We start from the raw sequence: 26641 nt of genomic DNA, 5'->3' as shown, positions 1-26641 counted from the left end.
AAGCATAAATGGAGAAACAACAATAAGCAGAGCCAAATGCTAAATAGTCTCGAAGTAGGACACTAGGGACTTTCGGAGGACAGAAGCATTTCCTGCTAAGTCAGACACCCATGTTAGGGATGTGCCAAGTAGGCCTGTGTAGCCAGGCACCAAGTGTTATCAAGGATTATGAATTAATATTACCTTCATATGCATATACTTTAATAAATTCCAGTAAAAGCTTAGAAATGCTTGTTATCAGTGGTTTCACATGTCTAGCAGCCTCTTGTCATTGGTTTTTTTGTCTCAGCCAGAACCGTACAAATCATATACGACACAACATGAAACTTCTTGGGTTATCACACAGGCTCTGGTTTTGGCATATATGTGGCCTCAATTGGACACAAGTTCAAAGAAATGAACGTGTTTTTATTAATAGAGGGAGATGGTTTAGCTGAGGTTGGAAAATAGCGGCTTTGGTCTTAAATCATTTCACACTGTGTTCTCCGGCGGCTGTGTTTATTCTTTCACAACATCAGTGGCAAGTCAACCATTTTGCAGTTGGCAGTTAAGTTGAGATAAAGCTCGAGGGATTTTAGTTGTGGATATTCCAGAAGATTGCAAAATGCTTTTAGAGACCAGTGCCAAATAGACTAGGGAGGCAGTAGGCCAAGAAACAGAGGCCAAGGTGCCAGCCTACCTGGGAGCTGATATACTTCTGAGCTTCAGTGAGTCACAAGCCCCTCTGAGCTGGGGCAGCTCAGATGGCAGGTTGCCTTCTAGAGCAGAATCTGGTGAGTTCCCTGAGGACAGAGTACTCTGATGGAGGAAGTGTGCAGAGGGAAAAGAGAGGGCTGCCCACTCTGGACATGTGTGTGTGTTGAGGTTGTCCCCACCTCGCACCCATTCACTGCATGCGGTAGAGAATGCAGGAATGAGACCACAGCTGCTGGCCTGTGTTGTGTCCTCAAGTCCAGTGATCCAAGTCAGGAGCCGCCCCCGCCCCCGCCACCCCGCCTTTTTTTGTTTTTTGACACAGAGTCTCACTTTGTCACTCAGGCTGGAGTGCAGTGATGCTATCAAAGGTGTGGCTCACTGTAACCTTTGCCTGTGGGGTTCAAGCAATTCTCCTGCCTCAGCCACGAGAGTCACTGGGATTACAGACATGAGCCACTGGGCGCAGCCCCATATTTAAGACAAAGATCTTTTGTTTGCTAAGGTTTCTCAATAATTAATAGTTGAAAACACAATTTGAAATTGATAACTAAGTACCTACAGTCAACTTGAAGAAAACGGAAGCTAAAGCTTTTGAGTTCTAGTTTTGCTGTATTAAAACGTGGTTTGTGCATTTATAAATGATCTAATTTCTTCTTCGTGCATGCTTCCCCTTTAAAATGGGTCTCCCAATAGTGACTACGATGAAAACTTTGAGTTACATAATTCAGTGTGAGCTGGGCAGCTTTGCCAGCTCTCCGGGCATCTTACCCGACTGAGGGTGGTACCTGTTATGATCAAAGAATTTGGGGAACATGGAAAGAAGCTGTCTCAGAAAAGTGAGCACCAGAAAGTTGTCAAGTGTAGCTGAGTGATTTTTCAGCAGATTAGTAACCAGAAGCAGAATGGAATGTTTCTTCCTGGATATTTACCAAAACCTGAGGTTCCTTTTTGTCCTAAACATCACCTAACAATTGCTAATAAGCAGGGAAACTTACATTTTTATTCATCCTTTTGGTGGATTATCAGTGCCATTTTCTTCTCTTGTTTCTTCTTCCTACTGGCTGCCTTCTGACTCACTGTATCAGTTCCACAGGATTGCAAGTTAGGAGATGGGGAAAAAGTCAGGAATTAAAACTTGTGTTTTTCAGTATGTTATTTCTTGGTGAAATGCTACTTAAGAGGTTGGAAATTTCTCTAAGTCCTTTAGAGACTAAACAAGTATCTAGGTGTTCATTTAACTTAGACTTTTTTTAAGTAAGGGATTTGAGGTGGTTTGAAAGATCGTATACAATATAGGCCAGGCGCAGTGGCTCACACATGTAATCTCAGCACTTTGGAAGGCCAAGGCGGGCAGATCACAAAGTCAGGAATTCAAGACCAGCCTGGCCAACATGGAAACTCCATCTCTACTAAAAATACAAAAATTAGCTGGGCATGGTGGCGTGTGCCTGTAATCCCAGCTTCTTAGGAGGCTGACACAGGAGAATTGCTTGAACCAGGACCTGGGAGGTGGAGGTTGCAGTGAGCCAAGATTGCGCCACTGCACTTCAGCCTGGGCTACAGAGGGAGACTCTGTCTCCAAAAAAAAAAAAAGAAAGATTATATACAATATATATACAGTATTATATACAATAGAAAAGAAAAATATGTATCTAAGTTTGTGCATTTATAAATAATATACGTTAGAATAGAAAGTTAAGAAAGAAATGGATGGATACCTCCAAGCATAAAGCTTGGGCATGGGTTAATTCCTGCTTTGGGGGCAGGCCCAGTGCGGGGCCTTTGGGGCAGGGGTAGGTGGGAAATAAAGACCCTCTGAGTAGAACACAGAGCTCATTGATGATTTTCACAGATTTATCTCTGTTCAACTGAGAGTTCTTGTTTTTGTTTTGTTTTGTTTTAATTTTCATTTGTATACAATGAATTTAAAAGTTGGAGCAAAATTCAGAGTGAAGTGGATTGACTTGGAACTTGCCTTTACTGTGACCACATGATTTAGCTAGACTCTCCTCCCCACACCCAATTTTTTTTGTTTGTTTGTTTGTTTTTGCATTTTTTCCAGGAAAGGCTACTGGTCTGAGCATTCAGGGCTCCACCATCACCCCACAGTCAGATTGGTGGCTCTCAGAGGTTGGTGACAGTCTCTCAAGATAGAGGCCTTCAGAGCTGCATCTGCCTGGTGACCTCTTCCTGATCCTTCTCCCTCAGGGCTTTAAGCCCTGGTTCATCCAGGCCTCTGCTAAACTCCTGCACTTTCTTGCCAGAGGTGTCTTAAAGGGAAAAACTCCCTTTTTGTCTCTCCTGTCTCTTCATTCTTTCTTCCTTCTCCTTCCCCTTCTCATTTGCTCATCCAGCCCTCCAGCAGCTGAACATTTAAGAGCTTTTTATGAGCACATTTGTTGTCCTCTGGGTAGGAAGAGGAATAAGAAGTGGTTTATATCCTAGAGGAGTTCACCATGGGAAAGAAGGTGCCTGAGACAGTGAGGATGCTTCTGTGATGGGGGTTATAGAGGCAGGAACAGGATGCTTTGGTAACATAGAAGAGGAAACGACTGGTCAGCCTTGGAAAGGACTTCACAGAGAAGTTAACTTGAGCTGGGTTCTGAAAAATGAGCAGGAGGCTGGGCATGGTGACTCATGCCTATGAGCATGGTGACTCATGCCTATCTCAGCACTTTAGAAGGCTGAGGCAGGCAGATCACTTGAGGTCAGGAGTTCAAGACCAGCCTGGCCAACATGGCGAAACCCCGTCTCTACTAAAAATACAAAAATTAGTGGTGGTGGGCACCTGTAATCCCAGCTACTTGGGGGAGGCTAAGGCAGGAGAATTGCTTGAACTCGGGAGGCGGCGGTTGCAGTGAGCCAAGATTGCGCCACTGCACTCCAGCCTGGGCATCGAGGCAAGACTCTGTCTCAAAAAGAAAAAAAGAAAAGAAAAAGAAAGTAAGAAAAATGAGCAGGAGATGGGCTAGGGGAGAAGGGGTGGCGGAGTGTGATCGAGGATACTCTGGGCAGAAGAAGTTGCCTATTCAAAGGCATGGAGTCATGAAGGGATGAGGACCTTGTATGGTGCAGAGCCTGAAAGATGGCCAGGGTGGTGCAGAGACAAAGGAGATGAGCTTGGAGGGATGAACTGCACTTGAGAGGCTGAGGAACCTTTAGGCTATGGGTGCTGTCTGCTAGGCTGGAAGTCACAGGAGGCCTTTGAACAGGGAAGGCTGGGCTTTGAGATGTCCCCTCTGACAGCGGCGAGCAGCTGTGGGGGTGAACTGTGAAAGGGGCCCTTTTAGGGGGCTATAGAGTTTGGGTAAGAGATGAAGTGGACTTAAACTGAACCAGTGATGCTGCTGATGGAGAGAAGGGGTGAACGTGTGACCAGTTAGGTGGGGAAGGCCGGGAGTTTAAAAACCTGGGAAGGAGCTGCTGTCAGAAATGAGATAGACTAGAGAACAAATTCAAAAGAGTGCTGCTCCCCCTCCAAAGAGTTCATTTTTCTTTCATCCATTATTTTTTATTCTGTGATGGGGGTTATAGAGGCAGGAATAGGATGCTTTGTTAACATGGAAGAGGAAGCATCTGATCGGCCTCTGAAAGGCCTTCATAGACAAGTTAGCCTGAGCTGGGTAACTCTAGAGTCCATTTTTCTTTCATTCATAATTTTTTATTCCTCTGCTTAAAAAAAAAATCATCTTAAAATCTATCTACTTCAGAGATACTGTCTGCTTAGCCCATGGCATTCTGATATCCCAGTCTTTCCTTTGTAGATGTTCACCCATTCATTCATGCCATTAGTAAATGCCTATTGAGCACCCACCATGTACCAGGCACTAGACTTAGAGCTGGAAGTACAATGGTAAAAAGGATGAACAAGGTTTATGCCCTTACTGAAGCTTCTAGTCTGGAGGAGTAGACAGATAGTAACACATAATATTGAATAACTTAGTATGAAGTAGAGTTTATGGGCCCTATATGGTATGAGATGAAGCTTGATAGGTTGAGAAGGACCAGATCTATTGAGCCCTGTAGACCGTGGTCAGGGACCTGAATATTATCCTGGGAGCTATGGACAAAAAGTCAGTATGGCTTGGGGTAACAGAGCAGAAAGGCAGGATTCTGGGATGTCTCTGCTTGAGCAACTAGGTTGATGGTATCATCCATTGAGCTACTGCTGTGTAGTTTTCAAATGTGTGTTATATGTTTCATGTACATTATTTCTGCCAGCACCACAAATGACAAACTTGGAAATATGTGAGGTATGTATATTACTCAACTGTGTGTATCACGTGCAGTAAATGGGTAGGGATTTCAATCAGATGACGTGTCACATATAAATGTGGGCTTTCTCTCCTGACTTGGGTTATTTATGAAAGTTGTGTATGTGGGGCAGAAGAACCTTGAGCTGTCTAAACTTTTTCTAATGAGGTGAGAATAAGGCCTGAGAAGGAGAAAAAATTGAGATTGAAACAAGAAAATAAAAGTTCCTAAGGAAACTGTGATCCTTTCTGCTGGCGTCCTTTCTGCCAGAGGTTAGATTTGGGGAGTGTGAAGATGACCGTGGATTGGGATGCCCATCTTTGATGCTTTGGGGACAGGGAAAAGGAACCGTTGGTGTGCAGTGACTGGAATGGGTATTTCATGGTTTCCCGTAGTGTCTGTCTGCCTGGGAGTCACACAGGCATCTGTACTCTGGTCTCCATGGTAGAGAATTTTGAGGTATCCTCTGAATTGACGTAAACCAGTAGTGTTCAAGTGCCTGGGCTGTCTCAGGAGAACAGGTAGAAACGGGGTCAGATTATGAGAATTTTCCATTTTGTGACAGCAACGGAATTCCTAGAATGGTTCATCAGTCTTCACAAAAGATCCATTCCTGGCTGGGCGCAGTGGCTCACCCCTGTAATCTCAGCACTTTGGGAGGCTGAGGTGGGTGGATCACTTGAGGCCAGGAGTTCGAGACCAGCCTGGTCAACATGGCAAAACCTCGTCTCTACTAAAAATACAAAACTAGCCAGGCATGGTGGCATGTGCCTGTAATTCCAGCTACTTGGGAGGCTGAGGCACAAGAATTGCTTGAATGGGGGAGGTGGAGGTTGCAGTGAGCCGAGATCCTGCCACTGCACTCTAGCCTGGATGACAGAGGGAGACTCTGTCTCAAAAAAAAAAAAATCCATCCCTTAGTTTATAAGAATAGTTATCACTATATTGTGATATTATGCAGATCCATGGGTTAAGTGGAATGTTCAAGTAGTTTGTTTCACCTCCAATGTCTGGGATACTGAAACTTTCAGGGAAGAATTTACAGAATCATTGTATAATTGAATTGATTGCAAAAGACGTGTGCACATTTATTTGAAGGATTTTTTTTTTACATTTTGTGTTTTCAGGGTAGTCAGTTAAATTTTAACATATCTTTTAGTTGCTGTTGTTATAAGGAAAACCCATGTCATCTGAAGAATTGTTTTTAAACGTATGTTTACTATGGCTGTAGTGATGCTTTATGTTTACATGATGCTTTACAGTATTAGACAAGTAATAAAAACAGTGCTACATGTTTCCGTTTGCTACACACAACCCCCTGAGAGGTGAGCAGTACTTGTCACCCACTTTTCACAGATGAGGAAATGGGGAAGTGGAGGAAGGAGTGGCTGGCGCCAGGCACTTCACTAGGAAGAGACATGGGACTTGAATCCCTGTCATTTGACTCTTAACTGTTGGCAGCGATGCCATGCACACATCTCATCTCATTGAATCCTCACAACTGCTGGGCAAGTATCATCACCTCTACACTATTGATGAGAAAAATGTGCTCCAGGAGGTTAAATAACTAACCCAGGCTGACACGTGGTGGGGCTGAACTGGCTCTTAACCAGTAGCTGGCCTGTACTGTCCCACAAGGAAGGAGCACACTGCATATTAAAATTATTCGATAACATCGTTAGTTTTATGATTAACTAAACTGTTCTCTTCTTGACTCTTTGACAAAGGTAAAGTAGATAGCTTTCCTGAATTTTTTTTTACAAACTGAGACAAATTTATGAGATCTTCTTGCCTCTTGGGAGAGAATGCAACTAAAGATCTTAAATATTCCATGGCCGCATCATTAGCTGATGCTACTTATAAAAGCATAGAACAATCAGATGAGAATACCTATAAAATAAAAAAAGAAAAAGCAAAACATAGAACAAGAAATTTCTGATCTGTGGAACTGATGTGGCTATCACAGGACCAGTTGAAGGTCTTAGGAATGTTAACAAACCTAGATGATGATTTGTTTAACCCTAGCTTTGGGGTATACCAATGGCTTACTAAGATAAATATTCCATTCCTTGCCTTTGAACTAAATTAGGCTTTCTTTGTTTTCATTTGTTGCTACTTGTGCCTAGGCTCACATTCTCTGGTGGGAGATGCGTAGTGGGAGCTTGGTTTAGCTACTGATGTAAGGAAATTTATGAGATGAATTGTACTGTGCTGCTTCGTGTGGTTATACTTTTTCAGTTTAAAAAAAAATGACACAAGCATGCTTTTATCCTAGGTGACTGCTACATTGCGAAACTTGGTTGATTCACCATTAGTAAGAAGTAAGTTCCTAAGCATCAGTGCCCTTCCCCAGCTCTGCACGGTGATGGAACAGTACATGGGTGACAAGGACGTCTGTATCAATATTGCCAGAATATTCAGGTAGGTAGACTAAGACGTGAACTAGCCTTACAAAAATGCTAATGCTTAAATTTTGGGTTATCTTCAATATTTGCCTGAGTGACTGGCAAGGAATCCTTTCTCTTCTTTTTATGTCACCTACCAGAAAGGGTAAATATAGTGGCCCAAGTTAAAAATGAACAATTCAAACAAATGACTCCATTGCCTATGTGATTCTATTGTGATTCTAAACTCATTGGTTGTTAAATCATTTTAGTTCTTTGGTGAGTTATGAGCTACAGGCAGCGTGTGCTTAATCTTCTCAGCTTATTTGAGATTTAAAAAAACTGTATACAAAACAAAGCAAACATTCCAGTTTGCTAGGAAATAAACAAGAGTTTTAAATCAGAAAGGGGACCAATGCTTAGAAAGTCTGATCTGACTTTGTAATAGGTTATTCTATTTCAGCAATTTGAACTTTGGTTCACAGTTGCGCTAGTCATGTCTATACTTACTTTATTTCCTCCAGAAATAAGGATCATTTGAATCCAGGTTGGCTCAAAGCAAGATGTTGTTAAATTTCAGAGCTGTCTTTAAATTATGCATTTCTGTTTCCTCCTGCTCTTTGTCAGTATTTTTACATAATGATTCTTCTTGGAAGCATGGGGCTTTTCTTGAACTGTAATGCGTAGTTGTTTAAAGAAATGCAAAGTTTCCTGAATTGGTACTTGACCCCAGGACCCCTGGATGCCGATGTGAGTCCAGATCTGGTTTTTTTTTTTAAATGAATGTCAACTTGTATTATAGATTAAATGGTACACAGGTTTGTTACATAGGTAAATTGTGTGACATGGAGGTTTGGGGTCTCTACAGTTTTGTCACCCAGGCAGTAAGCATAGTACCCGGCAGGTGGTTCCTCAGCCCCAGCCCCCTCCTTCCCTCCAGATCTGATCTTTTTATACTGTACTTCCCTGAGCTTTGTTCTGGATTCCTAATTACTACCTATCTAAAGCATTGTAAAATCATAAGGAATTTATTTTTGCTTATAGTGTCATGTAGGGGTCCAACTTCATATTTTTCCCATGTGGATAGTTGATTGTTCCAGCACCTTTTACTGATTATGCTGTCCTTTTTCACTGATTTTGTCAGTCAGACAGGAGTTTCCATGTAATTGCAGGTTTGTTTCTGGGCATTCGATTTGGTTTTTCCTCAGACCTGTCCCACAGTGTACTCACTATTGTAGATTTAATTTGAGTCTTGCTATAAGATGACTCCTTCACTTTTTGTTGTTGAGATGAGGTCTCACTCTGTCGCCCAGGCTGAAGTACAGTGGCACAAATATGGCTCACTACAGCTTCAACTACCCAGGCTCAAACCATCCTCCCACCTCAGCCCCCCTAGTAGCTGGGACCACAGGTGCACGCCACCATGGTCAACCAATTTTATTATTTGTAGAAACGAAGTCTTGCTATGTTGCCCAGGCTGGTCTCAAACTCCTACGCTCAAGTGATCCTCCTGCCTCAGCCTCCCAAAGTGCTGGGATTACAGGTGTGAGCCACCCTGCCTGGCCTTCAAATCCCTCATTTTTTTTCTTTTTTAAGATCCAAACTCTTGGTCAGCACAGTGGTTCTTGCCTGTAATCCCAGGGGGGCCAAGGTGGGGGGATCACTTGAGCCCAAGCATCCGAGACCATCCTGGACAACCTGGTGAAACCCATTTCTAGTGTCCCCCCTACACTCTCTGTCAAAAAGTTAGCTAGGCATGGTAGTGTGTGCCTGTAGTACCAGCTACTTGAGAGGCTGAGGTGGGAGGATTGCTTGAGCCTGGGAGGTGGAGGTTGCAGTAAGCCAAGAGAGTGCCACTTGCACTCCAGCCTGGGCAACAGAGCAAAACTCTAAAAAAAAAAAAAAAAAAAAAATCCAAACTCTTCTTGTTCTTTTCCCTTCCTTATGAACTTATTAACCTTTTATCAATATCTCTTTTAAAATATTTACTTATTTAGGTATTTTAGCTGTCTCCTACAGGAAGGATATCCAAGAATCTTGGTGAACATTAGGACTAGGAGTTTGTCTGTAGATGCTCTTGGATTTTCTATGCAAATTGTCTGCATATAATTTTTTTTTCAATTATTGTAACTCTTTCCCCTGTCCTCATCTCTTCTTTATTGCATTGTTTAGGAATTCAGCACAAAATTGTGAGTGTTGGGCCTGTTGTCTTTCTTCTGACTTTAAAGAAAATATTTTCATGGTTTTATTAGTTGAAAATAATATTTCTTGTAGGTTTTCATAACTACCCTGAAGTTAAGGAATGACTTTTTTTTCTCATTAGTGGGTGTTAAGTTTTGTCAAATGCTTGCCCTGAATCTTTTTATAAACTTTTATTTTTGGTTCAGGGGTACATGTGAAGGTTTGTTATATAGGTAAACTATGTCATGGGGATTTGTTGTACAGATTATTTCATCACTCAAGAATTAAGCCCAGTATCCAAAAGTTAAAAGAGTTTATCTTTTCTGCTCCCTCCCACCTCCCACCCTCACCCTCACCCTCAAGTAGACCCCAGTGTCTGTTGTTTTCTTCTTCTTGTTCATAAGTTCTCATCATTTAGTTCCAACTTATAAGTGAGAACGTATGGTATTCGGTTTTCTTTTCCTGCGCTAGTTTGCTGAGCTAATAGCCTCCAGGTCCATCCATGTTCCTACAAAGGACATGATCTCATTCTTTCTTATGGCTGCATGGTAGTCCATGGTGTATATGTACTATATTTTCTTTATCCAGTCTGTCAATGATGGCTATTTTGGTTGATTCCATGTCTTTGCTATTGTGAATAGTGCTGCAGTGAACATTCGTGTGCATGTATCTTTATGGTAGAATGTTTTCCTCTGGGTATATACCCAGTAATAGGATTGCTGGGTCAAATGGTAGTTCTGCTTTTAGCTCTTTGAGGAATCACCATACTGCTTTACACAATAATTAAACTAATTTACACTCCTACCAGCAATGTATGAGTGTTCTCTTTATTCTGCAACCTTGCCAGCATCTGTTATTTTTTGACTTTTTTTGACGTTTTAATCATAGCCATTCTGACTGGCGTGAGTTGGTATCCCATTGTGGTTTTGGTTTGCATTTCTCTAATGATCTATGATATTGAGCTTTTTTCCATATGCTTGTTGGCTACATGTATGTCTTCTTTTGAAAAGTGTTTGTTCATGTCCTTTGCCCACTTTGTAGTGGGGTTGTTTTTCCCTTATAAATTTGTTTAAGTTCCTTCTACGTGCTGGATATTAGACCTTTGACAGATACACAGTTTGCAAACATTTTCTCCCATTTTGTAGGTTGTCTGTTTACTTTGTTGATAGTTTCTTTTGCTGTGCAGAAGCTCTTAAATTTAATTAGATCCCATTTGTCAACTTGGCTTTTGTTGCGTTTGCTTTTAGTGTCTTTGTCATGAAATCTTTGCCCGTTATGTCCAGGATAGTATTGCCTAGGTTATATTCCAGGGTCTTTATAATTTTGGATTTTACATTTAAGTCTTTAATCCATCTTGAGTTTATTTTTGTATACAGTGAAAGGAAGGGGTCCAGCTTCAGTCTTCTGCATATGGCTAGCCTGTTACCCCGTCATCATTTATTGAATAAAAAGTCTTTTCTCCGTTGTTTGTTTTTGTCAGCTTTGTTGAAGATCATGTGGTTGTAGGTGGGCAGCCTACTTCTGGGCTCTCTATTCTGTTCCATTGGTCCATGTGCCTGTTTTTGTACCAGTACCATGCTATTTTGGTTACCACAGCACTGTAGTATAGTTTGAGGTTGGGCATGTGATATCTTTAGTTTTGTTCTTTTTATGTAGGATTCCTTGGCTATTTGGGCTCTTTTTCGGTTCCATGTAAATTTTAAAATAGTTTTTTTTTTTCTAGTTCTGTGAAGAATGTCATTGGTAGTTTGATAGGAATAGCATTGAATCTGTAAATTTGGGCAGTTTGGCCATTTTAATGATATTAATTATTCCTACCCATAAGCATGGGATGTTTTTCCATTTGTTTGTGTCTTCTCTGATTTCTTTGAGCAGTGTTTTGTAATTCTTGTTGTAGAGCTCTTTTACCTACCTGGTTAACTGTATTCTCAGGTATTTTATTCTTTTTGTGGCAGTTGTGAATGAGATGGCCTTTCTGATTCAGCTCTGAGCTTGGCTGTTGTTGGTGTGCAGGAATGCTAGTGATTTTTGTACATTGATTTTGTATCCTGAAACTGCTAAAGTTGTTTATCAGCTGAAGGAGCTTTGGGGCTGAGACGATGGGGTTTTCTAGATACAGAATCATCGGTGAGTGTTGGGCCTGTTGTCTTTCTTCTAACTTTAAAGGAAATATTTTCATGGTTACACCAGTTGAAAATAATATTTGTTGTAGGTTTTCATAGCTACCCTTCTGCAGACAGAGATACTTTGACTTCCTCCCTTTCCGTTTGGATGCCCTTTATTTCCTTCTCTTGACTGATTACTCTGGCTAGGACTTCCAATACTGTGTTGCATAGGAATGGTGAGAAAGGGCATCCTTGTCTTGTGCTGGTTTTCATGGGAAATGCTTCCAGCTTTTGCCCATTTAGTATGATATTAGCTGTGGGTTTGTCATAGATGGGACTTATTATTTTGAGGTCTGTTCCTTCAATACCTAGTTTTTTGTTTTGTTTTTTGAGATGGAGTCTCACTCTGTTGCCCAGGCTGGAGTGCAGTGGCATGATCTTGGCTCACTACAACCTCTGCCTCCCGGGTTCAAGCAGTTCCCCTGCCTCAGCCTCCAGAGTAGCTGGGATTACAGGCACGTGCCACCATGCCTGGCTAATTTTTGTATTTTTAGTAGAGACAGAGTGTCGTCATGTTTGCCAGGCTGGTCTCAGACTCCTGACCTCAGTGCTGGATTACAGGCATGAACGAGCCACCATGCCTGACACCGGTACCTAGTTTATTAATAGTTTTTAACATTAAGGAGTGTTGAATTTTATCAAAAGCCTTTTCTGTGTCTATTGAGATAATCATGTGGTTTTTGTCTTTAGTTCTGTGTATATGATAAATCACATTTACCTGAATTGCTTTTGATTATGGATTTTCCTTTCTAAATCTGTTAATACAGTAAATTACGTTAATAAAGTTTCTTGGTTAAACCATTATATATTGCTGGGTTTGGTTAACTAATATTTTGTTTAGCATTTGTCATCGGTGACCATGAGTTACATTGAACTGTATTGTTCCCTTCTCATATTGTCCTTGTCTGGGTTTAGTGTTAAGTTTATACTAGGGTTGGTAGGTAATCCAATTTTTTCTTTTTTCTAGAAGAAGTTGTGAAAAGTTTTAAAAACTTGCTCAAAATGCTATTTTTATCCTGGGTCTGTGTGTGTGTATATATATGTGTGAATATTGTTGACTACTGATTCAATTTCTTCCTATATGGTGATATATTTCTTATTTCTACTTGGTTCAGTTTCAAAAAGTTATACTTCTGTAGGAATTTGATAATTTTATCTAAGTTTTCAAACAATGTGAGAGTTGTTCCAAACATTCTTTTATTATTATTTTAATCTCTGTTGTATCTCTAATTATGCCCCCTTTTATTTATTTTACCTATTTAACAGATATTTGTATAGCACTTACAACATGCTAGGCAACATTCTGAATACTTTCCAAATACGAATTCATTTCATCCTTATAACAACTTTTTAAGATATGTGTTATTATTGTCAATATCATTTTACATATGAGGAAACTGAGGCATAGAGAAGTTTAGCTATTTTCCCGAGCTCACACAACTAGTATGTGGTAGAGCTGCAATTCAAACCATAGTGTGGCCTAGAATTCATACTTTGAACTCCTATAGTACTCTGCCTCTTCATTGTTAATATTGATTTTCTTTCCTAATTTTGATTATAAGTGCTGTTTCTCTTTTTCCTTAGTCTTGCTAAATCTTCCCTATTTTATTAGTTTTTACCAAGAACAAATCTATTTATTGATCTACTTTATTGTATGCTTGCTTCTTGTCTTATTCCTTCTGCTCTTACCCTTATTAATCCTTTTCTTCTCTCTGTGAATATATCCTATTTTTCTTCTAACTATTTTAGTAAAAAACGTAACTCCTTTATTTTCAGCTTCCTTAAGCCTACAAATTTTCCTCTAAATACTAATTGGAGGAAATGAATATTTACAAGGTTTTTTTGTCTTTTTTTTGACAGAGTCTTGCTCTGTTGTCCCGGCTGGAGTGCAATGTTGCTGTCTCGGCTCACTGCAACCTCCGCCTCCCAGGTTCAAGCGATTTTCCTGCCTCGGCCTCCGTAGTAGCTGGCACTACAAGCATGTGCCACCATGCCCAGCTAATCTTTGTATTTTTTTTTAGTAGAGATGGGGTTTTGCCATGTTGGCCAGGCTGGTCTTGACCTCCTGTCTTCAAGCAATCCTCCTGCCTCAGCCTCCCAAAGTGCTGGGATTATAGGCATTAGCCACTGCATCTGGCCCATCCTACAAGTTTTGATTTGTAATATTTCCGTTACTCATATTTAAGTATTTCTTCTGTAATTTTCATGTTTCTTTGACCCATAAGTTATGTGTTCTTATATTTCCAAAAAAATGTTTTTTAAAAATGTAGTTTTTAAATGGTTTCTAATTTTTTTGTTTTTTAGACAGAGTCTCGCACTGTTGCCCAGGCTGAAGTGCAGTGGCACAATCTCAGCTCATTGCAACCTCCGCCTCCTGGGTTCAAGCAATTCTCCTGACTCAGCCTTCCTAGTAGCTGGGACTATAGGCACACACCACCATGCCTGGCTAATTTTTTGTATTTTTAGTAGAGATGGGGTTTCAACATGTTGGCCAGGATGGTCTTGATCTCCTGACCTCGTGATCCACCTGTCTCGGTCTCCCAAAGTGCTGGGATTACAGGTGTGAACCACTGTGCCCAGCCAGTGGTTTCTAATTTAATTGCACTTTGACCAGAGAATGTGGTCCTTGAGATACCAGTTCTCTGAAAATTTACTGAGACTTGTTTATGGCCTGGTACGTGGTCAAATTTTTAACATATTAATGATGTTTTACCTATTGATTCATCAATTAGAAATATATGAACATCTCCTGATTTGTTGTGTGTTTGTCAGTATTGCCTTATGGGTTTTGTTTGTTTGCTTGCTTACTTGCTTTAGAAATTTTGAAGGTGTTTTCAAGGCTTTCTGCTTTAAGGTCTGTCTGTTTTGCCTAATATTAGTATAGCACTACCAATCTAGTATATTAAAGCAGGTTTTTATTTATTTGTTTGTTTTGAATGTATAGGGATTCTTTTTGTTTGTTTTTTTGGTTTGTTTTGAGGCAGAGTCTTGCCCCATTGCCTAGTCCAGAGTGCAGTGGTGCAATCTTGGCTCACTGCAACCTCTGCCTCCTGGGTTCAAGCAGTAATCCTGCCTCAGCCTCCAGAGTAGCTGGGATTACAGGCACATGCCACCACACCCAGCTAATTTTTGTATTTTTGTAGAGATGGGGTTTCACTATGTTGGCCAGGCTGATCTTGAGCTCCTGACCTCAAGTGATCCATCTGCCTCAGCTTCCCAAAGTACTGGGATTATAGGCATGAGCCATCATGCCTAGCCTATTAAAGCAGTTTTACATTTGCTTCTGATGTGGTCCCAGGGGACTCACTGGTATCCAGCCAGATTTGATGTAAATTTCATGTAAGTTTGTGTTTTCTGAACTACGTGGATAGTGTAAATTCACACCACATACATAAGTTACCTTTTAAAAGTTTCTTGATCCATCTCTCTAGAGTTTAGAGCAGATAGCAAGCCTCCTTGCAGCTTCTCTGGACTGATGTGTAGCGTATTTTTAGACTCCTTTTCTTGAACTGGGCAATATTTTGAAGGTCTGCATTTAAAGTGATACTATGTATACTTGAATTTTATAGAAAAACAAAACAAAGTTTACCTTTATTTTCCCATTTGGCATTTCTGCAGCAAACTTACTTCTTACCGTGACTGCTGTGGAGCCTTGGCCAGCTATTCCAGATGTTATGCCTTGTTTTTGAATCTAATTAACAAATACCAGAAGAAGCAGGTCAGTTCCTCATTCATATAATTCTTTAATGAGTCTTTACATTAATGTATTTGTGTAAGCCCATGTTGAATGTCTTTATGTTTTGAATGTATAGGTTTCTATAAGAAACTTCCATTAGATGTATTATGGGCTACCCCAGGAGGCAGTGAGTTACCTATAGGGGTTGAAGAAGGAGTGGTTTGAGGCAGAAATGGAATGCTGATGTTCTAGGAAGTTTCCTGATTTAGGAAGGAAGGCAGTAGATTATAACAATATTTTTCCTTCCAGTGATCTGTAGACAACCTACATGGGAGTCGCCTTAGGGTAGGGTTAGGAGTATAACCCCACCCCAAGGGTTATTTCCCTAATGGTTATTTCCTGGTTTCATCTCAGACTACTGAGTCAGATTGGTGGGGCAAGACCTGGCCATCTGCATTTTAACAAGAAACACAGGGGCTTCTGATGCAAATGAAGGTTTGCAGCTCCCCCACACTGGATATTCCCTGAAGATCCTTCTAGCCCTTAAGTTCTCTAATTCTCTGACCCCATTGTTATATTTAAAAGATGACATTTCTAGGTAAAGTGCTTAAATGAAATAATTTAGTTTTAATGAATCAAGGCAAAAATGCACATGGTTGTTTTAAAAAGGATGAACTCACAAATGACGTCTCATTGATCAAATCATAATACTTCATACAAACATTAATTTTTATTATGTTTTTAAATATTCATTAAAGCAAAGTCTACTTTTATTCACTTTTACAAATGATTAAAGTGACATCAACTTAGTGAAATATTTTGTCTGTGAATACAATAAGTATTCATTTTAAATGTGGTAAATTTTCATTTTTACATTTTTTTTTTTTTTTTTTTTTTTTTTTTTGAGACAGAGTTTCGCTCTTGTTACCCAGGCTGGAGTGCAATGGCGCGATCTCGGCTCACCGCAACCTCCGCCTCCTGGGTTCAAGCAATTCTCCTGCCTCAGCCTCCTGAGTAGCTGGGATTACAGGCACGCGCCACTATGCCCAGCTAATTTTTTTTTTGTATATTTAGTAGAGACGGGGTTTCACCATGTTGACCAGGATGGTCTCGATCTCTTGACCTCGTGATCCACCCGCCTCGGCCTCCCAAAGTGCTGGGATTACAGGCGTGAGCCACCGCGCCCGGCATAAATGTGGTAAATTTTCAACATCCTATAGTTTTACCAGTTTATGACCAAATAATTTATGTTCGTACTACAATATTTCGATCTAAAGTTTTGTGTTTGTTTTATTAACCCTATTAAGACCACCCCAAAACATAATCTCTGTTATTGACTAGCATTGAACTTCTTTTTGTCCAGCCAACAATTCTGCTGAGAATTACTAAATTTGTCAGGTTTTATACTATTTTAGCTTTTTATTAAAAGATCACTACTCTGTAGATGACAGAAATTTCTATGCTCATGTTATATCATTACTAGATGATAAAGATAATAAAAACTTTGTTTAAAGGGTGAATAAGATTTTGTTTAATTTTTTAAAACTGATTTACAAATATGCACTTGAATTTTTGATTCTGAACATTTGGATTACAATGCCTTTCCCTATGTATTTTGTATTTTCAGTAAATTATATACTTTGACTGAAAGATTTCAAAGTACAAGAATATGCATTGTCAGGTGAAGAACGAATTTGACTAATCTACCTTAAAATATTCACAGTGCACTGCTCATATAAGTGTCTACTAAACATTTCTTTTTTAGATGTTGGTACAATATACCATCACAACTGTAATCCTTGGACAAATGAATTAATCCCGTGAAAAGCTTAGCCACTCCTATTCCTGATTTTATTTTTTAAGGAAAAAAATTAAATGATAGAAAAGATAATTATAGCTTTAAAAGAATTATTTTACTTATGTATTTATGTATTTATATATATATTTATTTATTTTGAGACAGGGTCTCACTTTGTTGCCCAGGCTGGGGTGCAGTGGCATGATCTCGGCTCACTGCAACATTAACCTCTCAGGTTCAAGTGATTCTCCAGCCTTAGCCTTTCAAGTAGGGGTTACAGGCACGCAATGCCACACCTGGCTAATTTTTTTTTTTTTTTTTTTTTTTTTTTGAAGAGGCAAAGTTTCACCATGTTATTCAGGCTGTTCTCAAACTCCTGAGTGCAAAGTGATCCGTCCGCCTTGGCCTCCCAAAGTGCTGGGATTACGGTTGTGAGCCACGGCCACCAGCCCAAAAGAATTCTTTTAGATGTTATACTTAAAAGAGATCTGTTTATATATTTTATTTTGTAATTTAATGTTATGAATTACGATTTTATTTTCACACCACTACTTTTTTTTTTGCTTTGGTGCTTTGATCTTGGGTGATTTAGATGACTTTAATTAGAGAAGATTTATTTGCCTTGCACTGGAATTTTCAAATATGCACTAGAATTTTCAAACTTATACTTTTTTTAAAGGAAGAAAATTCATTAATTGAGTTCTTATAAATAGTACTTATTGTTTTCTGGCCTTACTAGTAGATACTTTTTGTTTTTCTGGTTGGAGCTTAGATGACGGCCATATAGAATAAAACAACAAAAATCCTGGTATCTCGCCAATATGAGAGACTAGAGATAGTATGGCTAAAAGTATGCTTTTTCTAGTTCGAGTAACTAAATGTCCTAAAGTTTTTTTGTTTTTTGTTTTTGTTTTTAAAAATAAAGATGGGGTCTCACTATGTTACCTAGACTGATCTGGAACACTTGGGCTCAAGTAATCCTACCACCTCAGCCTCCCAAAGTGCTGGCTAGGATTACAGGTGTGAGCCACTGCACCCAACCTAAATGTCCTAAAGTTTAAATTGGCATAAAATTTTACTATACTTTTCACATTAGACCAATGGTTATCTGAAAAGCAAAACTGATGTTTAAGAAACCATATTCTTCTCTATTGATTTATATTGCAGTTTTATTTTCCCGTTGATATGGTTTGGATCTCTGTCCCTGTCCAAATCTCATGTTGAATTGTAATCCCCTGTATTGGAGGTGGGGCCTGGTGGGAGGTGATTGGATTATGCAGGCAGAGTTCTCATGAATGAGTTAGCACCATCCCCTCAGTGCTGTTCTTGTGATAGTGAGTGAGTAAGTTTTTGTGAGATTGGCTTATTTAAAAGTGTGTGGCACCTTCCCCTGCTCTCTCTTCCTCCTGCTCCGGCCGTGTAAGATATGCCTGCTTCCCTTGCACCTTCTGCCATGACTGTAAGTTTCCTGAGGCCTCCCAAGAAGCTGAGCAGATGCAGCATCATGCTTCCTGTATAGCCTGCAGAACCATGAGCCAGTTAAATCTCTTTTCTTTATAAATTATCTAATCTCAGGTATTTCTTTGTAGCAATGTGAGAACAGACTAATACACCTATTAAAATTATTTTAATTTCCAAAAAGGAGTATGTACAGTAACATGTTTATTCAGAACCATCAAAGAAATGCATGTTATCACTTTAATCACTAAATCATGTGGCAAAAATCATATTCAAGTTGATTACATGTTTCTCTTCCTTCTTAGAAGATATTAAAAGTAGCTTAACCTCTTGAAACCAGAGGTCATTATTGTAAGCATTAATTATTGCTCTAGAGGCTATTTGTCCCACATGGGAAGCCTGAGTCTGTTGATAAGGTTCTTTAAATGTCTGCATCTTCTTTGTAGATTTTCTCTTTTCTTTTTCTATTGGTTGCTACCTCTGCCTTTGGTAATCTTTACGTGCTTTTTTGCAGTTTTTTGCAATTAGCAGGGAAACCTCATAACCAAGTTTGTTAAAAGTCACACTGAAGTGGTGTCATTGTCTGGGGTAACACCCGAGGTTCCTTGCCTCATGCCAAGGAAATCCAGGACACAGACACACGTGGAGTAAGGTTAAGAGTGGAGATTTAATAGACAAAAGAAAGAGAAAGGAGAACAGCTCTCTGTCCTGCACGCTCGAGAGGCAGCTGAGTGGGACTTTCAACCTGTGGCAAAGTGCACAGGGTTTTATAGACAGGCTTGAGGAGGTGATGTCTGATATACATAGGGCCCAAAGATTGTTTGGACCAGGTGTGATGTTTACATAGCGTGCATGGAAACTGGCCGTCCCATCCTAATTTTCTTATATACAAATGGGGTCTTTGCTTGGCCGGCACCACGTTATCTGCTCCTTACTATACACGTAGGTGGCAAAGAGAAGGGAAGATGAAGCCGCCGTGGTGGGCATGCCTAGTCCCAGGTACCCTTTTCCTATTGGCACAACTGCCAGCATTCACCCATGTATGCTTCTAGTTTGCCTTTTTATGTCTGCAGCTCAATTTTACAGGCTGCTCTTTGTTACAAAAGAAATTATTTGGGGACTGCTTTTCATTAAAAGGAAACCCTTACTGAGGACTTCCTTACCCTCACTATCTGCCTAAATAATTTCTTTTTAACTCCTATATCAACACATAAGCCAGGTGTGGTGGTGCGAGCCTCTAGTCCCAGCTACTCAGGATCACTTGAACCCAGGAGTTGTCCAGCTTGGGCAACAAGGTGAAATCTCTTTAAAAGAGAGAGTGAGAAAGAGAGGCTGGCAACATAGAGAGACCCCTTCTCTATAAACAAAAAATTAGCTGTGCGTGATGGCATGTGCCTGTAGTCCCAGCTACTCGGAAGGCTAAGCTGGGAGGATTACTTGAGCCCAGGCTGCAGTGAGCCATTGATCACTAGCTAGCTAGCTAGACAGACAGGCAGCCAGATAGATATTTTAGGCTAAAAAGTCTAAAATACAATTGAATATGAACAGACTTAATGAGAAGAGTCTTAATTTCATTCTTAATGATGAAATGTCTCTGTGACTTCTCTTCAAAACCAATTCCTTATTTCAAGTTGTAGCTCTCGTGTCTGCTCCTCTGTGAGGACTCCCAAGCAAGACCAGTCAATTTCTCCCTCATCAGTGCAACATTTTTAAGACTTTAACATAGCTAGTTCCCCCAGCTAGTACACTCAGAGCTGAGAACCCAAGCAGTATGTGTATGGCCTTCATCACGTCACTATTATTAAGAAAAATTATGAAAATCTTAGAGATAAGGTGTGGAGGAGGTAAGGTAAGGAAGAGACACGTCCTGACAGAGGCATGCCAGGGCATTGTTTAATGACCCAATCAGGGATTAATTCTCTAGGCCAACCTATTGGTGTTTGAACTTGCTGTTTACTATTTGGTTAGAGCCCAGATACAATGAAGCTACACATGAATTTGTAGGTTTCAGTCTGACAGACAGGATCACCTCAAAAGTTATGGTTTTATGACTTTGTAGGCATTTGTCAGGTTTATGTATAACCCAGAAATTTTAAGTACTTATAAATTCCCAGTTCTTCAGTTGTGCTTGGAACAAACTTTACCATGGTATTGGCTCCCTCATTAATGAGGTAAATACTTTTAGTGTGTTCATTTTATGAGCCTGTGAGAGTCATGTTTTTAACTTTTAAAAAATTATACTTTGACTCAACATTTACTTATAATAAACATTGAAATGTTGTAGTTTTGAGCCATCACTTTGACTTTTTTCTAGTAAGAAAAATACATAATTTATATTTTCCTCAAAACCAAAATATTTTAGAAGAGCAGGGAAAGAATTTAGGCCACAAGGAAGTAGTTGTGTGTCCCAACTACTTCCTAAAATCATTAACCAGAAGTTTCCATAAGTCTTCATAAACATTTCTTTAGCGGTTCTCCAAATGGTTATCGTTATGTAGCTAGCTGTCCTACCCACTTCTGCGAGTTCCTAAACCACACAGACTTTGTCCTGATAGACTGAGATGAGGCTTGGTAAAGTAAGCTCATGATAAGTGCTGAAAGAAAGAATTTTGAGTATGTGAAATGATTTGGCACCTGTAAAGTGTTAAAAAAAAAACATTTTTCTAATACTCAAGTACTTCTTCCTAAATATTTACTTTCTTCTTCCTAGTTTGGTGGAGGAAATGGTAAGAATTTTTTCTCACAATTTTCACATGGCTTGGCTGCCATCAACAGCCAAACAGAATTACTTCAGACCAGCATAGCGTCTCAGTCTCATGTTTCCCGTGGCCCAGGTGGCCGATTGAATATGATTTATTTTTCCTCTTTTCTTAATGTTCTGATGTGAGCGTATTGATCTATGGTGGTTAGACACTTTGCCGCACCTGGGATTTACTTGAATGCTGAGGCTTAGAACTGATCGTGGAAACATGAATCAGCCTTCCAGCAACTTATTTAAACAGAATTATTACTTCCTATAATTATTTTTATTTCAGCTTTAGGAAACATCCCTACAAAACTAACTTGGGCTGTAGAGAAATGCTCTGGAAGCTTTGTAGTGTCTTAATACGCGTAGCTATCACCAAGTGATTAGACAATCAGGAGTTAGTAGACCTTCCCTGATTTTGTTCTGGGATGTTCGTATTACCTCTGTCTTGAAACCCTGAGGACTACATTTAGAATCAGCACAGGTTTCATTTTTCAAATCATGTTTACGGCTAATTGCGTTTTCCAAAAACACAGAAACAGAAATCTAAAAAGCACAAGAAAGAAAAGAAAAGAAAAAAACCCTTTGTAGTGATAAATGAAATGTCACCTAGACACGCCTCTTGAACTGATCTTATCAGCGGATGGGGAGCTTCACAGGAAGCTGCCAGTGGCTGCTGCAGTCCACCAAGGGGGAAATCCTGTTTTGAACCAGGTAGCACCAGGGCCAGTTGCTGTTGGAAGAAGCAGAATATTTCCTCCCCATCTGCTGTTGTTTTCCATTAAAGGGGAAAAAAATTAGAATTACATGAGAAGATACCAGAAGTCACAAAATTTTCCATTATTTTTACATTCTTTTTCTCTTGTCAAGGTAAAGTTTGATTTCAACATATGAGAAGTCTGAATATACTTTATATATTCAAGTATATAAAGTCTGAATCAAGTCCATCGACAGGAGGGGTTAGGGAGTGGTTTCACTTTTATTTTCTATACACCTGTACTCTGAGGATTATTTATGAGGAATGAGGATTTACATTTACAAGAATGTGTATCATTTTTTTAAAACCATTATTATAAAGACAAATAATAGATATTCAAGTGGTGAGTTTTCTAAATTTTTCTTGATTTAAATCAGAGTGGCTCCCCAACTTGGCTTATCCTCAGATTCACCCAGGGAGCTTTAAAAATACAGATGCTCTGCTGGGCACAGGTGGCTCAGATGAAATAGCCTCTCAGTCGGCTTGATGCCATATGAAATCCCCGCACTTTGGGAAGCTGCGGCAGGTGGATCGCCTGATCTTATGAGTTGAAGACCAGCCTGGGCAACATGGTAAAACTCCGTCTCTACAACAACAACAACAACAAAAAAACCTGCAAAAAGTAGCTGAGTGTGGTGGCCCGTGCCTGTAATCCCAGCTACTTGGGAGGCTGAGGCAAGAGAATCACTTGAGTCTGAGAGGTGGAGGTTGCAGTGAACTGAGATCGAGCCATTGCACTCCAGACTGATTACACAGTGAAACCTTGTCTCAAAAAAAAAAAAAAAAGACAAAGCAAAAAGAAGCCTTAAGCCTATTTTCCACATAAATTTGAGTTTAATAAAAAATTTTTAAAGACTTGGAACCAACCCAGTTGCCCATCAAAGATAGACTGGATAAAGAAAATGTGGCATGTATACACCATGGAATACTAGATAGCCGTAAAAAGGATGAGTTTATGTCCTTTGCAGGGACATGGATGAATCTGGACACCATCACACCATCATTCTCAGTAAACTGACAGGAGAACAGAAAACCAAACACAGCATGTTCCCACTCATAAGTGGGTGTTGAACAATGAGAACACATGGACACAGGGAGGGGAACATCACACATTGGGGTCTGTTGGGTGGTAGGGGGCTAGGGGAAGGGTAGCAGGGGGTAGGGAGATTGGGGAGGGATAACTTTAGGAGAAATACCTAATGTAGGTGATTGGGGGATGGAGGCAGCAAACCACCATGGCAGGTGTGTACCTATGTAATAATCCTGCAAGATCTGCACATGTACCCCAGAACTTGAAGTAAAATTTTAAAAAAAGAAAAAAAATTAAAAATTAGAAGTACAGGTGCTCAGGCCCCCACCCAGAGAGATTCTGATTCAGGTTTGGGATGGGGCTCAAGAACCTATTTTTAAGAGACTTTTCAAGTGACCCAAAAGAGCAGCAGGTTTTGAGACCCTATGGTATAAGTTATTAAAGTGGCTCTTTAAAACCATTTTCCCCAGTATTGACAGCAGAGAGGTTCCCATAAAACCTCAAAAGATTTTAAAGTGATTAATCACATCAACCACACAGGGTCAGTCTTTCTCTACAGGAGTGTAGCTGACAGTGGCTCTTCCTGACACAGTAGGAACCAAGTTGACAAGACCCACCATTCCCAGTAAGTAGTAAGAACCACTGGCCCTTGGCCTTTTGCACAGGCAGCTGAGGAATGATTTCTTAGCTGGAGAACACAGGATGGTACATTAGTCTCTTGCACAAATTTTCGCTATCAGACTCGTGTCAAAGAGGTGAGCACAGGCTCTTCTCCTCAGGACCCTTAGAACCGCCTGTCCAAGGGAGGGCGCCTTCAGTTCAGTTGACTAGACAAGCCACTAGTTCTTGATTCATTTGCTAGTGAAACAAGCACCAAATTTCATTAAAATAATTACTAACTCTCCCTGCAAGTGTCCTGTTTTGAGACAGTTCAGTATCTACCCATATATAAATGTTGTAGTTTGCAACAGATAAATTGAGAGTGATGAGTTCACTTAGAATATGGTCCTCTTTACACCCCCTGTCTTTGCACGATGGCCCTCAGTGAAGGGGGCCTGTGTCTACATCTGTATGTGATGGCTGTGTGCATGGCCTGAGTTTCTAACACCAACAGTCTCAACGAAAAGTCATCCACTCCTCTGAGCTCCCATAAATGACTTCCGCAGAGAGAGCAAGGGAAACTTCTTTGGCTCATGTCTATGTGGTTAATTTGTCCGAGATCCATGATGCAACTAGTAACTCCAGTTCCCACACACACACAAACTGAGATGAAACAGCCTCTCAGTTGGCTTGATGCCGTGTGAAAGCTAAACTTTAGAGTTAGGTAAAATATCTATTAAAAACGCTGGCCAAAATTCAATTAAATGACAAGTCTCATTTAAGAAATATGTACATATTGTCTGCTTTATGGTGTAAACTGCATTTGGTACAAAACAAATGTGCAGACAGATGGGCTTAATAACGAAGGAGGGAGTAGGGTTGCTATCAGCCTTTGGGAGGCAGAGCCTGCCTCAGGAGGCGCCTCTGACGTCAGTGTTGCTGCATTTAGCATCTCAGGAAAATACGTTTGGGTTTGTTTTTTGGAAGAACATGAAGGGATTTTCCCCATTTCTTCTGTAAATATCTACTGGGCAAGAGATCTGGTAAAATGCCTCAAATAATACTTTCAAAAGACGGGCAATATTTTGCAAAGGTCATGATCAAAAAGAGCAACCTTTATCTACATTCCCATCGCATGTGTCCATTGACCCACTCTCTATTTAACTCTCTCCACGTTTAGATATGGTTAATTTCTTGTTTCTCTTACAGCAGAGCTTCCAGATGCAGCAGGACTGTCGTCAGAGCCTTTGCAAACCCTGGGAACTGCCAGACTCGTTCTGGTTGTGCTGCTTTTAAAGTCCCACCTCTCTCATTCTGTTTAGACTTCTATAGGCATGAGCTGCTGTCTTCAGACATGTATGCACAGTGAACACGGATTTGGAATGCTTAGCCATCGTGGTATTAGAAATGAGAGCTGGAATGTCTGAACAGTGTGGGCTGAAAGCAAAACCAACTGCCATTTTTCTAGCTGTTCATCTCGAATGTGACCACAGCCTTTCAGTGGTCCAGAGAGAAGGTGCCTTCTCTTGCCCTCCATCCTCTTTGGGCCATCGAGGATTGGTTAGGAAGGTGCCTCCACCCCTTCCCCTGGTGCCTTTGTAGGACAACTTGGCTCTCAGGTTGCCCTCTGCCTCCTCCCTGGCAGGAGCACGCCCTGTGGCTGTCTTCCCAGCCCCTCTGCAGGCACATTCCCAGTGGGTGTCGAGAGCATTTGGCTGAGCTTGCTCCTTTTTTCAGCCTTGGCCTTGGTCCGTGCCCCTGACCAGGCAGGCCGCACAATACGCCCTTAGCTTGTTCATTCTTTCCAGCTCCTGCCAGCTTTGCCCTTGTGGAACTGGCTCTTCCCCGGCTCAGCACGGAACCCGAATGCCTGATTTATGTCTGCTGGCTTGAAAAAGAACTGAGCACAGTGAAATTCTAGCATTGCCCTGGTACTTTTGAGTGACATTCAGAGGCATATCGTGGGTGCTCAATAAATAATTGCTGATAGAATGGATAGATGGATGGAGGAATCAAGTATACGCTCTTCTGGTTTCAAAATGATTTTCTACTTAGATTCTTTTGAGTCTCCAGCATTTCAGATTCTTCTCTTTTATATAGTTAAACATGTAGGCAAACTCTTGACCCACTTTCGGTGCTGGCTGGTCAGTTGGCATTTTTGCAGTAGTGCACAGTCTGTCTTCCAGTTTGCTAAAATGTATGTTTTCAAGCCACCTGCAAGCTCAATTAATGTTTGGGTTTTGTGTGAGGGTGGGAAGTTGGATAAACAAAGCACATTGTGAATCCTGATTCAGCTCTCAGGCAGGAGAAGTTTGTAACCATACTTTAAACAGGGCATTTTGATTAATCTGGTTAAGAGAGGGTTCAGATTTTAAGCATATTTACATCCTCTTCAGTTTCAACCCATTCTTACAAATCTTTCTCAAATGTTTTCCTTTACTTAGTGGAAGCAGTTCGCTCCTAAGTGGAGTCTGCTGAACATAGTTTATTCTTTCTATGACAGCTTGATATTGTTTCTTCCCTACGGTCAACATTATGCACATCAGTTATTTTAAGGTACGGTAGGAAGGGTGTGGGAGTCAGGGAGGAATGTGTTCACTTTGGCTGGCCGTGGGCAGAGAGTAATGTGAGGTAGCGCAGAAGTGGTCGCGCAGGGCCAGATGGTGCATTAGATCCTGGCTTTGACATTCAGTTAGTAGGCAGTGGAAGTTTTTGAGCAAAGGGAAGAGCTGTGCTTCAAGAAGTGGTGTTAGGGTTGATGGCAGAGGGAGGAGCCTGGAAAGGGCCTCTGATAACAGTCTACAGACACATTAGCCCAGGTGGGCATGGACAGGAGGGAGCTGGGGGACATTTTGAGATGACTGCTTGATGAGGGGAGTGAGATAGAGAGGAATCA

At 40.6% G+C, this 26641-nt stretch overlaps 1 protein-coding gene across 3 annotated transcripts in view; it reads left to right on the top strand.

The window, feature by feature from the left end:
* Positions 1 to 26641, top strand: part of ARMC2 (armadillo repeat containing 2) — a 159932-nt gene that overhangs the window by 69495 nt on the left and 63796 nt on the right. For all 3 annotated transcript variants that reach the window (XM_064360797.1, XM_064360796.1, XM_064360798.1), the window contains 2 exons: positions 7226 to 7371; positions 15299 to 15398. In XM_064360797.1, coding sequence (XP_064216867.1) covers positions 7226 to 7371; positions 15299 to 15398 — 246 coding nt within the window. The remainder of the gene's footprint in view (positions 1 to 7225; positions 7372 to 15298; positions 15399 to 26641) is intronic.

Source organism: Aotus nancymaae, unplaced genomic scaffold (genome assembly GCF_030222135.1).
Source record: "Aotus nancymaae isolate 86718 unplaced genomic scaffold, 86718_ANA_hifiasm-v0.15.2.pri h1tg000040l, whole genome shotgun sequence".
In the NCBI taxonomy this organism is placed as follows: Eukaryota; Metazoa; Chordata; class Mammalia; order Primates; family Aotidae; genus Aotus; species Aotus nancymaae.
This window is presented reverse-complemented; position numbering and strand designations above follow the sequence as displayed.